Raw genomic sequence first — 15,053 nt, forward strand, 5'->3', positions numbered from 1 at the left:
AAAACAACTGGAAGAAGACCAGCCATGAAATTCTTATAACCGCTCTTTTCTTCCCATGTCAACGACTCTAAGTAGTTCGGCAAGAAAACTCTTATTTAAATTCTTAAGCCAGCTATTAAAACAAATATACATAAATAAAACAGCTTACAAACACAAAAAGATAAGGTTAAAGACACCACACATCCCAGCTGAGAGTCCCTCTTACTACTTGCTAATTTGGGGTAGAAGTCAAACGTCAGTACTTTCTTTTGAAATGATCTTATACATAGAACTGTGATTTCTAAACAATGCACTAACTTGAACACACACACAAAATGCACTGAATGTTGGATGGGATGCTAGAGTTGAACCACTCTTATGAGAATAATACCTCAGTTAGTGCTAAATAATATTGGTGACTGAATGTCTTCTAAGATTGCAGGTTGTGAACAAAAACACCTATAACTCACAGTTCAAAGAGCTTTTAAAAGACCAGCCATTCAGGGGGCTGAGTACTTCATAAAACCAAAGAACCAGTGTTAATAATGGTACATAGAAACATCATGCTCTTGGTCTGCTTGTGGCAGAACATGTACTGTGTGAGCTATTTTCCCAGGATTTATAAAGCTTCTTTAATAACAGTGAAAAGTCTCCAACTGCTACACATCCTCCCTTGTACACCTGTGAGGACAGGAGTAGAGGCCAGCACCTTCAGACCTAGCTATTTAGGAGGCCCATTCAACTATGCCTCAGACCAACTATAACCAAGCATAAATACATACATTCCCTAATTTAATGGCTTTGGAGAAAAATTTCAGGGGTTTATTACTTCCTTGTAATAATAATTCCAACTTTTTATTAGAACCTGGAGGCTGAGCAGAGTTAGCTGTAATTGTGTTAGGGGCTGGAAGCCTGAGCAAAACGCTCTTGAAATAAAACATAGTATGTAGCTGTTGCATATTCAAAGACTTACCAGACACAATCATTCATTATGAACAATATTTTCAATAGTTATAATGTAAAACAAATCCTTTAATTTTTCAAGTGTTTCAAAAAAACAATTTTATACTTAAGCAAGCCTTGAAGATAAGCACAAAGTTTACCAGTTTACATTTTTTAACCCACAATAACTCAAGCACCTACTCTGTGCATAGCACTATTCTAGGTGCAATAAAAGGGATTCTTAACCTTAGAAACATGATTTTACTTTTTGAAATTGTATTATCATCTTTTCCAGAGAGTAAAAATAAATAAAATTATTATTGTTTACTATTCACCTGCCCCAAATCCATTTCTGGCTCATGGAAAAGTTAATTTCTGCCAAATTTAAGATGTTTCAATAAACTCAGCTCCTACTTCCCCCCAAATAAAAAAAGCAGAACTCCTTTTCATTAAAAAATAAAAATAAAGAAAGAAACGATTTTTCACAAAAGGGCAGTTTCTATTTCTAATAAGTATTTTTTTTAATTTCTTTTTTTAATCTACCTTTTCTTCCTCCAATATTGCCTTTTCCTCTCAGGCAAACCAGATGTCTTTTTATGTTGTTTTTCTTTTCCTAAGAAAAAGTAATGCATCTTGAAGACAAACCATTCCCAAGACTAGTGATAAATATTTCTGAAACTTTAAAGGTGAATCACCTACATTACCTTGATGAAGTCAAAAAATAAAAAGCAGATAGCTATTCCGAACATCTGTGTTTAAACAATTTTAAAAACTGTTTATTTATTTTGTAAGAATGTATCCCAAGTCCAAAGTAACTATGTTTTTAAAAATTTTTGGCCAAAAAATTTACAAAAACCTTTCAGTTCAACCTAATAAAACTGACATCTAAAAAATATTCCACATTATTAAGTCTGTCTTAAAAAGTTCAGATTCTAAAGCATTCCTAAGGCACGGTGTTCTGGAAGACAAATGTGCTTCTGCAGGCGTTGCGTGAAGAATGAAGCGTCCGTGACTGGCTCCAAGAGAGCCCTGACAGGCACCTTCCCTGGATGCTGTGGGACTGTGAGAGGAGAGTCAAACATAGGCTCCCAGGGCTGCATGAAACTCTGTGAGACACTGTACCAGCTGCTGAAACTTGGGCCTCTCCTCCGGATCTAAGGCCCAGCAACAAGCCATCACAGCAAATCTGCAGTGACAAAAATGGAAAATTTGGCTAGTGACGATATAGTGCTTCTAATCTTTTGGTCAATTTGATGCCAGTTATGTTTTCTGTCTAAATGTGGGCATACAGAGGATGACATATTAAAAATCAATCAATATTACTATCTGTTGGAAATTCTAAAATGAAAAGAAGCTAAAACAAGTTACCTGGATTTTACATATGGATTTCAATTATTTGCGAGAGCATATGAAAATATATCAGCAAATACAGAGATTTCATGTAAATACCTGTGTTTTCCTGTATTTAAATTCTGACAGAAAGAACTTAGAGGAAGAGGAAGCTTTATCTCAGCTCAAGAACGCTGGATGTACTGTAAAATCAGTGTGAAAGTGGCCACCTTGCCGCAATGTAGAAACCTTCAAGGGATTCTGGAACTGAAACCATACTCACCTGTGTACTCCATCACCCCTGACTAGTCTCCTGCCCACCCCAACTCTATTATATGGGAAGATTAGCTACATGATGAAAGCAGAAAACAGAACTATTTCATTTGCTAGCCTAGAACATCTTCCTTATGTATCAACTGACACCAACTGGCAAGGCAAGTGACAATAGGAAAGGCTTTTTATAACTAAGTATGTCCGTAAGGCTCTTTAAGTAAAAAATCAGGTCCTCATTCTATACAGAATAACCCACATAACATTCAGTGTTTTCTCACTATGTACATTAGTCTCTTGGATTAAACATTACAAAAGTCCTAATGTCAAATGCATTAAAGAGTAAATGAGTCTGGCTGACTTTGTGGTTCTCTACAAGAGTCTAATTCAAGTCCAAAGAGTCATTATTCTCAAAATGGAAGTCTCTGGATGAATATGGATGCCTCTTCTTTTTCTTTTATCCCAACATTGTAAAAGGAATGAAACTCATGTCTTTAAGCTCAGAAAACTTACAGTTCATCAGGACAGTTGATTGGCTGGGCTATTCGGTAACCATCTTTCAGGTATGCAGCCATCTCAAAGGGGTCGATGTCCACATAGGGCGTTTGGCCCAGAGTCATGAGCTCCCACAGTGTCACTCCGAAGGCCCACTGAGAAGAAAAGCAGTAACATAAAGAGGAGATATTTAAAACAGTTGTCAGAGTGCTGATGCCTGTGGCCAGGTATGGACCAAAAATAGCATATCAACCAACTCTTAAGTAAGGCAAAATATTATCTACAAAAAGAAGTCAATCATATCCAGTTTATCTTGCTAGAACAGAAAAAAAGGATTCTAATGAATGTATCCTTTTAATGTGAATATCATTACTGTATATTCTAAGGTAATTAGATCCACTGAATTGTTTTTACTGTTGATTACAAGCCCCACCACCGCAAACTGTCGATTATAGATTTTCCTAATATAAACGTTTGTTATTTTAAATGCTGTAGCTCATATGAATTGAGAAGTAGAAATGAATATAACTTTAGCTTAATTGGAGGGAAGAGCATCCTAAACAAGTGAAATACGCAAATTATATAAAAGATGACATAGATTTTTACGATATTCAAATAATTTAAGTGAAAGTCTCCTGAAAAATAAATCTTCCAACCTTGCTTGAGTAAAACATCAGATTTATTTAAAATGAATATGTGAACTACTGGTAGGAGTAGAAATCACAAGCAGTGGCAACAGTGCTCATGGCTCAATCATGCTACACCGGGACTCCTGGGGAGTGTGTGGAGGGCAGGTGATATGTCTGCAGAGTTGCTGCCATGTGGCCAGGAAGGACTCAGACAGAGTGGGGAATCCAAGTGATCTGCTGCCACTTGTAAATCCTGAGGTTGGAAAGGAGGCTCACAGGAGGATACGTGTGTATCATGGCATTGTGTCTATGAGTCCTTTCAAGATCTAGACATTTTGCATCCTTTATTTCATTTAACTTTCACAACAAACCTGTGAGAATCATTGGCAGCATGGTTTTACAGGCGAGGAAACTGAGGCTCAGAGAAGTAACTTGCCTCCAAAAAACATTTTTGGAGTAAAGAAGGAAAAAATGGAAAAAAAAAGAAAAAGGAAAAAAAACACAAGCCAAAAACACGTGTTTACAAAACCTAAGCATAATGCATTAAATTTTAAGTTACTATTTTTCTTTTCTTTTTTAAATTAAGTTTATTGGGATAACATTGGTTAATACAATCATATAATTTTCAGGTGTACATTATCATTATCATAAGTGGAAAGGACTCCAGATATTGCTGAATGTCCCTGGAAGATGGAGGGGTGGGGGACAAGAGGCAGATAAATTGTTCCCAGTTGAGAACCAGTAAGCTAGAAGGATCAAAGAAAATAGAAAGATGCAAATTACCAATATTAGGAATGAAAGAGGGAACATCACTACAGATCCTATAGACATCAAAACATATTACAAACAACTTTATGCCCATAAATTTAATAACTTAGATGAAATGAACAAATTCCTTGAAATACACAAATTACCAAAGCAGACACAAGAACAGAAACTCTTTACAGTCCTATATCTATTAAAGAAATGTTCAAAATTAAAAATTTTTCCACAAAAAGAACTCTATATCCAGTTTCACCAGATGGATTCTATCAAATTTGAAAAAAATAATACAAATCTGTACTAGTTTCCTAGGACTGCCATAACAAAGTACCACAAACTGGGTGACTTAAACAACAGAATTTACTTTTTCATAGTTCTGCAGATTAGAAGCTCAAAATCAAGGTGTCAGCAGGGCTGTGGCCCCTCTGAAGCCTTCGAGGGAGCGTCCTTCTTTGCGTACTCCCAGCTTCTGGTGGTTTGCTAGCGATCCTTGGTGCTCCTTTTTTTGCAGCTGCAACATTTCAATCTCTGCCTGTTTTCACATGATGTTCTCCCCTTGAATGTCTGTGTCTCTTCTTACAGGGATACTAGTCATATTGAATTAAAGTCCACCCTAAATGAGTGTGACCGCACCTTAACATTACATCCGCAATGACCCTATTTCCAAATAAGGTCACATTCTGAGGTGCTGGGGTTAGGATTTCAACCTACTGGGGTGGGGGGCAACCACAATTCAGTCCACAACACAATCCTACACACACTCTTTCAGAAAATAGGGGAGAAGGGAACACTTCTCAATTTATTTTAAGGCATTCCCTTAAATATGAAAACCAGAGTTCAGCCTTTGGGAACTTACTGTCCTTTTCGTTAACAGTGACCACCCTTTTGCGGCCTGTGTCTTTTTTTTTTTTTTTTTTTGGAGTGGAGGGAAGGGGTACAGGGAACAGATGGAGATGGATGTATAGTTTTTAAATCTCCACAGAGACAGAGCCTACTGGAATTTCCCTCAAACCTCTTGGTTTAAGGGGAACATCCTATTCCACTTAAAAATGGAAAAATGATGTCAAATTAATGAGTTAAAGGAAGCTGCTTTCTTACATACGGGTATTTGTCTATCATAAAGCCTTACTCTCTATGAACTTTTAATACTGACAGTGATTAGTAAAATAAACATAATGCTTAATTTTTAAGATTTCCACAGGGAAGTAAGTTCACTACACAGAACAGAGCCCAAAGAAGTGAAACTGGCTAGAAAGGTGTTCCCACCTCTTCTTCATGAGATGAGATGTGTCTGTTCTTATTCACTGACTGTGGCAGCAGCTGTGGAGAAGGGATAATCAACCTAAACCAGATTCTGGAGGAAGGAACAACAGAAACTGGGAACAAGTTGACACTACCACTTTGTACACGGGGTAACTCCATCCAATGACAAAGAAGGAACATTCTAACAACTTCAGACTGTTAGGGACTTTCACAGTAATGCTGGTGGTATCCGAGCTCTGGTGCGTACACAGGTACTATAACAGTACAAGTATAAGCTAACTAAAATTACTTCATTCACATTGTTTCGTCCACATTATCATCACTGAACATTCACCTAAGGTTCTCATATTAAAAATTGCAAATGCTAATAAAACACCAAAATAGAACAATAAAACCAAAGGGTACACTGCAGTTTCATTTCCTTAAATAAGCCAGCAAAAGTGATTAATTACATGTTGGCTCACCAACTCTTTAAAAAAAAAAAAAAATCAAGACCAATAGCACACAGATGATTTGTGGCAAACTTGCTCTCTAAATTAGTCTTCTGATAACTGAACCATTTAAAATTTAGACAGACTTATTTTATAATTTTCTTTTGTTTGACACTGTTGGAAAGGGGGCAATAAGAAGGTCAAGCTGTTTTTTCCAGAGTTTTATAAAAGGCTGCTGCTATGTCCATTTCAAGAACATTTAGAGAATAACAATGTTCTTCTATTCATCTTATTCCTTTTTTCCCCACCTTCTTGAAATATAGGATATAAAACATTTTTTCACTAACAACATATACTGATGTGACTTGTCAAAAACTATATAAATAAAATTCTTTTAAAACCTTTTATGCAATGTTAACTAATGTTGGGTCTATTAAAATATTTCCATTCTGTTACTTCAGGAAATCAGAAAGCAAGGCTGACCTCAGTATACTATAAATGCTGAGAAAAAATTTTTTGTCCAATTCTAAATGATCTCATTTGAACACAGTAAAAGCATAATCAAGTGCCCTATGTACTAGAAAAGTGTACTAGAAACCTAACAGCCCTTTCTCACATGGAAATGGGTTCAGATGAACAAAGTGCAATTAATTTAACCTGGGCAAGTGCTTTCCAAGCTTAACTAATGAGAACAATCACATACAGTGTTTGTTAAAAGTACACATTTCCCAGTCCTATCCTGAAAGATCTGAAGCCTAGAACACAATATTTTTAACAAGAGTCCTAGATCTTAAAATCTAGCAAATTTAGGAACTAGTCTTAGATATGTTAGCAGTGGTGGTGAGATAGCAAGGGCAGTTTTTATTTTTATTGTAGTACGGCTAATGTGCAATAAACAGCACATAAAATGTTCAATTTGATAAGTTCTGACATGTGTATACACACCTGAAACCACTGTCACAATCAAAGTAATAAACACATTCATCATTTCTGAAAGATTCTCCCTACTCTAATCCTTTCCTTCTACTCCTACCATCTCCAAGTATCCATTAATCTTTATATCACCATAGATGAAGTTTACATTTTCTATAATTTTACATAAATGAAATCAAATTGTACACTTTTTTTTTAACCTAGCTTCTTTGATTCAGAATAATTATTCTGAGATTCATCCGTGACGCAGCATATATGGGCAGTTCACCTCTTTTCACTGCTGAATAGTAGTCTATTGCATGAATATAGTCATTTGTTTATCCATTTACCTGTTGATGGACATTTATTTCCAGGTTCGGCTACTAAAAATAAAGCTGCTGTGAACATATGTGTACGCATATTGGTAAGAGCACATGCTTTCATTTATCTAGGAGCAAAATGACTGGATATCGCACATATATTTAACTTTTTAAGTACTGCCAAGCTGTTTCCAAAGTGAATATACCATGTTAGATTTCCACTAGCAGTGTAAGAGAGCTATGGCTCCTCCATATCCTTGCAATCTTTTCAATTTAGTCATATTAATGGGTGTGTGATGGTATTTTATTATGGTTTTGGTTTGCGTTTTCCTAATGATTAAAGATATTTATCATACTTTCATGTGCTTATTTGCCATTCATACATCTTCACTAGTGAAGTGTCTGTTCAAATATTTTACCCATTTTTATACTGAGTTGCTTTTTTACTGAGTTTTGAGAGTTCTTTATATATTCTGCATATGTCACCCTTATCAGATATATGCTTTGCACATTTTACCTTCAACTGTGACTTGTCTTTTCATTCTCTTAAAACTGTATTTCAAATAGATCTTGATTTGGTGTCTTATCTAAGAAATCTTTGTTTAATGCAAAGTCCTAAGATTTTCTTCTATGGTCTCTTACAGAAGTTTTATAGTTTTAGATTTTACATTTAAGTCTATTTAACTTTTGTATATGGAGCAAGGGATAAATCTAAGTTCATTTTCTGTAGCCAGAAATCCAATTGCTCTAGGACTGGGTATTTAAAAGATAATCCTTTGCATTTTGTTGCAAGTTAGTTATTCATACCTATGTGGGTCAATTTTTAGATACTATTATTCTGTTCCACTCATCTATCTTAATGCCAACACCACAGTCTTGATTACTGTAATTTGAAATCAGGCCTCCAACTTTGTTCTTTTTTCAAAGCTGTTTTGGCTATTCCAGGTCCTCAGCATTTTCATATAAATTTTACAATCAGTCTGTAAATTTCTACCAAAAAAAATTAAAAGCCTGCAAAGATTTTCTTTGGGACTGTGTTGAATCTACAGATCAACTTGAAGAGAACATCTTAATGTTGAGTTTTCTGACCAGTGAACAAAGTAAACTCTTCGTCTATATAGGTCTTGAATTTCTCTCAACAGTGTTTTATAGCTTTCATTGTTTAGGTCTTCACATTTTTTGTCAGATATATTTCTAAGAATTTCATTTTTTTGATGCTTTTATGCTTTTATGAAACTTTGATTTCTATTTTTCATTATTAGTATACAGAAATACAACTGATTGTTGTACACTGATCTTGTATTCTGTAATCTTTCTAAATTCATGTGTTAGTTCTAGTAGCTATTTTGTACATCACATTGGCTTTTCTTCATAAATGAGTACGTCATCTATGAAGTTACTTTTTTCTATCCAATCTTTTCTTGCTATTTATCTTCTTTTCTTGCCCTAATTAGGGCACCGGTTAGAACCTTGAGTACAATACTGATGAGAAGTGATAAAAGTGGACACCCTTGTTTCTGTTACTAGGTAAAAAGAATTCAGTCTTTCAGCATTAAGTATGATTTTAGCTATAAGTTTTGTTTTTTGTAGCTTCCCTTTGTATGACGAAGTTCTCTTCTATTCCTAGATTGCTGCAAATTTTTATTATGAATGAATTTTGAATTTTCTTCTAATATTTTTTCTGCATCTATTAAGATGATCATGTGGCTTTTCATGTTCAGTATGTTAATACAGTACATTCATTGCTCTGTTAGATTTTCAAGTGGTAAAACTTGTATTCTTGGGATAAAGCCTATGTGGTCATATTATTTTTAAAATAATTATTTTTGGATTCTTTTGCTAAAGTTTTGGTTAAAATTTTTGCAATTATTATTTTTGGATTCTTTTGCTAAAGTTTTGGTTAAAATTTTTGCATCTATGATCATGAGGGATAATTAATTGATCTCTGGTATTGTTTCAGGTAATGCTGATCTTAATAGAATTAGAAAGTATTCTTTCTCAATTTTCTAATAGAGATTGTGTAGAGTTTGCATTATTTCGTCCTGAAATGTTTGGAGGTATTCACCAGTTGCCCTAGAATTCACTGTGTACCTAGAGTTTTCTTTTGGGGCAGGTTTTTAACTAAAAATTCAGTTTCTTTGAAAGATATAAGGCTATTCTGATTATCCTCGAGCGAGCTTTGAAAGGTCTTATCTTCTAAAGAATTTGTCCATTTCACCTAAGTGTCTGAATTTATTAGGAAATAGTTGTTCATATTTTATTACTTAATATCCATGAGAATCTGTAATATCACCTCTCATTAATTATATTATTTGAAACTTTTTTTTCCTGATTAGTCTAGCGAGATATTTATCATAAATGATATTCTTGAAGAATTAAGCATTGGTTTTACTGATTTTCTCTCGTTTTTCTCTTTCATGTTTCACTGATTTCTATCCAATCTTTATTTCCTTTCATCTACTTTCTTGGAGTTTAATTTGTTCCTTTTCTAGTTTCTTAAGGTAAAAATTAAGGTCACTAATTTAAGAATTTTCTTTTCTAATATTGATGTTTAATAGTATACATGTCCCCCTTGCACTGCACCTCAAAACTTTTGAAGTTTTTTTATTTTCATTCAAATCTAAATACTTTATAATTTCCCTTTTGATTTCTAAATGTTTGAGGATTTTATAGATTCCTATTTATGATTTCCAAATTAATTACACTGTGTTCACGAAACCCTTCTTAGTGCATATTCTATGTGCACTTGAAAAAAATATGCATTCTACTGTTGTTGGAGTGTTCTGTAACTATTAATCATATCAAGTTGTTTGATACTGTCATTCGACTTACTGATTTTCTGTCTATTTGATCAAGTATGGAAAGAAGGGCACTGAAATGTGTTCGATTATTTTTTAAAGAGATTTAAATAATAAGAAAAAATCTTACATATTTACTCATATAGTTACAATTTCTAGTGCTTTCTGTCTCTTTGTATAGATCCATATTTCCATCTGGTATCAAAAGAATTTCCTTTTAACATTTCTTGTCATGTGTATCTGCTGGTTATGAATTCTTTCAGCTTCCATATTTTTGAAAAAGTCTATTTCTCCTTCATTTTGAAAAGACATTTTTGCTGGATACAGAATTCTATGTTCACAGATTTTTTCTTACAGTACTTTAAAGATATTGCTTCACTGTCTTCTCCCTTGCCTTTTTTTTTTTTTTTTTTTCCTGGCTGCTTTTAAGATTGTCTCTTTAACTCTAGTTTTGAGCAATTTTATTATAATGCGCTGTGGTTTAGTTTCTTCAGGCTTCCTGTGTTTGGGCTTTGTTGAGTTCTTAAATGTGTAGATTTTTAGTTTTCGCCCAATATGAAAACGTTTCAGTCATTATTTCTTCATCATTCTTTCTGTCAACTCCCGCCCCTACTTATATCTTTGGGGACCCAAATTACACATATACTCAGCAAACTGAAGCTGTCCAACAGAGCAATGAGAGATCCTTCTTCAAGCATTTTCTGTATCTTCTCTATCTCTTGCTTTATTCCCATCTCAGGAGAGAGGTATACTTCCTCTGTGCCAAAATTATACTTTTGCCTGAGCCTATTCACCCATCATCTCTTGGACCTCCCCTCCAATTACCACACATCCAATCTCTTTCTCTCCATTGTTTCCCTGGCCTAAAAACTAACCAAACAATCCAATATAATAAAATAAAACACAAAAATGAAAAATAGAGCCTCCCTTGATCCTGCCATCTCATCAAGCTATGATCCTTGCACTTCTCTTCATAGCTGAACTTCAAAGTATAATCTACTTATTGCCACCACTTTCTCACCTCCCACATAGCACTTGACAATATCTATCTTTAATGATTTTACAAAACCTGCTTGTTCAAAAGCCCCCAAAGATTTCTTCATTCTTTCTGACCACTGAAGATACATTCACAGACTAGAATATCTTTGAAATGATTTCCTTCCTTTGCTTCTATGACACAGCATTCTCTGGATTCTCTTCCCATCTTTCTGTTTTCTTTCTTTTCTCGCTGAAAATAAACATTCCCTACTCCCTACTCTCTATATTCACTACCTCTGGGATCAAATGCTCTTGAGCTCATTCAATCACCACTTTTAGGAAGTTGATGTCTAATTCCTAATATTCTGCTTCTATGCTTTTTCAGAATTCCAGACCTACATTTCACCCATCAGTCTCTTGAACTTAACATGCCCCACATCAAATTAATCATGTTTTCCCCAAACCAGATATTCTACCTACTATCCTCAATCATGCTGCATCTTCACAGTGACTTAGGGTTTATTGCAAAAGTAGAAAATAAAAGTACAAATCAAAGACTGCACTGAAGTTTTCAAACATGGGCCCTGGGTAAAAAGGCAGAGAAAGATATCTATGCAATATGTGTAATAGTTAAGGGGGCAGGGGGTCCTCAGGTCACGAAGGTGAATTAATAAATCATTTACCCAAATAACAACCATGGTCAAGAGAACACATGGGATCTCTGATGTGAAGTCTGTGGGAGTGAGACAAGGAGAAATGTGAAGATTCAGCATGGAAACAGAAAGGAGAAGAGGACAGTATGAAGCCATTCAACATTCTTTTACATAGGCAAGAATACAGCTCTCCAAGGATAAGATTAGCACTGCTGGCTGCAAATGTTCCTAAAATAAATGACCAAAAAGGTATAGATATGTACATCGACTTCTATTTTGTAACTATGGAACATCTGCTAAAGAAAAACAAATAAGGTAGACTTCTCATTGCCCATTCTGAGAAGAAGGACTTGTCCATAAATACGTAAGGCAATGTATGATAGGTGCTATTAGATAGGTACAAAATTCTCTGGGGAGCCAAAGAATACATAAACCAAAGGTCATAAAAGTACCTGGTGTGTTTGGACCCAGCAGGAATTACAGATTGACTGAAATGCAGAATATAAAGAAATATACAGTCGAAGATATGAAGCTAAAAAGGAAGGATAAAGCAAGGAACAAAAGGTTCTGAAAAACAGGATCTTTCTTCACCAACTCCTTTTAATTAAGACTTCACTTTGAAGATCAAACTATCATGCAGAGGTAGTCTTAGCAACAGAAGCCTGAGTTCACTCAACTTACTAACTAATCAATTTTCACAAGTTTTCAAAACTGACATTCCACTATCCACAAGGTATAGGCTCTATTAGTACAAATTCCTTCCTAAAAAGCCAGTTTAAAAGATTTTATTATTCTATACATTTTAATTTTTCAGACACATATTTTCGAGGCCTTTTCAATAACCATAACTGAAATATACATATATAAGATTATTTATATAATTATTTCTATAATTATTCATAATGATAGGATTTTTTAAAGTTTTACTATTTAAATTTTAAGATCCAATTAATAAATTTATTATTAAAGGGGTCCTTTTAACAATTCTTCAATGTTAACTGTTACTTAAAGATCTTAATACTCCTCTAGATTTATTACTGTGACAAATATACTTTTTATTCCAACCAAAAAAATATATCCAGATGACTTCATATAAAATGCAGGTAACAAATTTCAATTTAAAAAATAACTCAATTTCAAAAAATCATCTAATTTAGGCGCTGAATATCATACATGACTGAAAAGAGACCACTTCTGCTATGACTCTATCCTAGAATCTGTGAGTATAAAAGACAGAAGAGCTAATATTGAATGTCTACCAGGCCATTACACATATGCTATTTACGGCATTTTCCTCCACTGTACCAGATGCTAAGACACTGCTCCACCAGAACACTGGGTCTATTTGAAGGGAATGTTAAATAGAAAGGAAGGGCAGGACAGTTTACAAAATCACTTAAGAAAAATATTTATTCTTAGGGAGAGCCAAATACAGAAAATACATCGAGGACAACTACTCTCGAGTAGATCAAGACAGCCAAATGGTCACTTCTGAAAATATGTTAACTGCTCCTGAAGTAAATTCATTTATTCCTCATTTCCAGGAAATATTAAGATTAAAAATATTATTAAATAAAACTAAACATCTTATTAAACTTTAAATCTTTATTTCCTAATATCTGAATGATAGTCACCTCTCCAGCTTTTTTCTTAATGTCTTAATATTAATTTCTCTTAATGCAAATTAAACATTTAAATAATAAGTCTAAGATTGTTGATATGTAAAATCTGCAACCATACTGGGAAAAAATATTGGGAATCTAAGTATTATTCTAAAATTAATAATGAAGAGAATATAAAGTTTTCTGTAATTTTAAAAATAATAAGCATTCTCTGAAAATGACAGCTTTCTCTTTGATACTACGGTAGTTCAGAAGATCATTCTTTATGGGTATGTTATAAATCTAAGCTTCTCCTGCTCAAGTCTGCTCAGGATGTGGCAATAACTTTCCATGGCACTGGGCAAACAGGAGTAATAAGAAGTACTCTGCTATAGATATAGTATCTAGAAAACTTTACAGATTTCCCTCCTTCTAGGTAATATTTAATATTCACAAAACGAGTAATGTAAAGGCACAAGGAACACATTTTAATTTGTCCTTCACTCTAAAAACTGTTCAAATACTTTCAAGGATCTCCTCATGGTCATAAAGCACACTGATAAGATTAGCATGAAAATCATTTCCTTGACTTGTTTTTCCCAAGAAAATGCTTTTTAAAAACAATGTAATACCATAAAGACAAGAAAACCACCAAGAAATTCTTAATTGCATTTAGTCTCTTAATACAAGGTAGTCTCTTAACAGAATTATGTTAGCTACTATAATTAGCTAAATAATTCAAATAAGATATAAATCAAAAAATTATTTTCAAATAAAGGAAAAGTCACCAAAAAAACCTATGGTGGTATTCACATTCGATGAAAACAGAATAAAAACAATATCCAGAAATTCTTAAGAATTCCCATGATGACGTCATTTCTTAAAATAATATTAAAGATTTATAACTAGTCAAATCTAGTTGTGCGTATTTCCTAAGTTCAACAGTTAAAAGCTGATATTAACATTATAAGAATCTTGACATACTGAAATACTGACTCTTTCCATCAAAAATTGTGAAAAACACAACCCAGAAATACAATGTATTATTTATAAGATGGAAAATACTAATGTATTTCCAAACAAATCATGTATTTTTAACTATAAAAAATTGCAAAAACGTTAAAGGTCTTTTAAAGAACAAAGAAAATGTCCCCACTAAGGCACCCAAGGCGGTAATACAATTTGTTAGGTATAAGTTACATTTATACCTAAAAAACATTTTATATGTGTAGAGACTCTGGTGGGAGTCAGGTTATATTACTTGTTTTGCATATGACTCTGCATGAAGTTTTTCAGCCCAAAAATAGAATATTAAGTACAGCTTTTAAACTCTCAACTCCATTCATTAAGAAAAAGTGAGAACAGAGAATAATGATTATCCATATATTTTTCCTTTTGAATTATTTTTTAAATTTATTTTTAACTATAGTTGACATACGATATTATGTTAATTCAAGGTGTATGACACAGTGATTCAACATTTATATACTTTACAAAGTGATCACCGCAATAAGTCTAGTAACCATCTGTCATTGCACGTAGTTATTACATTACTGACTCTATTCTATGCTGTACTTTACGTCCCTGTGACTTACTTGATAATTGGAAGTTTGTACTTCTTAATCCCCTATCCTTTTTCCACTCATCCTCCCACCTCTCCCCTCTGGCAACTACCAGTTTGCTCTCTATAT

The 15,053-nt window shown here is 33.8% G+C and overlaps 1 protein-coding gene across 2 annotated transcripts in view; it reads right to left on the reverse strand.

Annotated features, from left to right (window-relative positions):
• Positions 1 to 812: 812 nt before the first annotated feature.
• The window catches only part of RYK (receptor like tyrosine kinase), a 78,892-nt gene continuing 64,651 nt past the window's right edge, over positions 813 to 15,053 (reverse strand). Inside the window, exons 14-15 of one of the 2 annotated variants that reach the window (XM_039837181.1) lie at positions 3,034 to 3,170; positions 813 to 2,107 (exon numbers count right to left, since the gene is read on the reverse strand). In XM_039837181.1, coding sequence (XP_039693115.1) covers positions 1,996 to 2,107; positions 3,034 to 3,170 — 249 coding nt within the window. In that variant the 3' untranslated portion in view covers positions 813 to 1,995. The remainder of the gene's footprint in view (positions 2,108 to 3,033; positions 3,171 to 15,053) is intronic. The other variant, XM_039837182.1, reaches the window with a different exon arrangement.

The sequence above is a fragment of the Pteropus medius genome, unplaced genomic scaffold (genome assembly GCF_902729225.1).
Source record: "Pteropus medius unplaced genomic scaffold, Ma_sr-lr_union100, whole genome shotgun sequence".
Taxonomy (NCBI): domain Eukaryota; kingdom Metazoa; phylum Chordata; class Mammalia; order Chiroptera; family Pteropodidae; genus Pteropus; species Pteropus medius.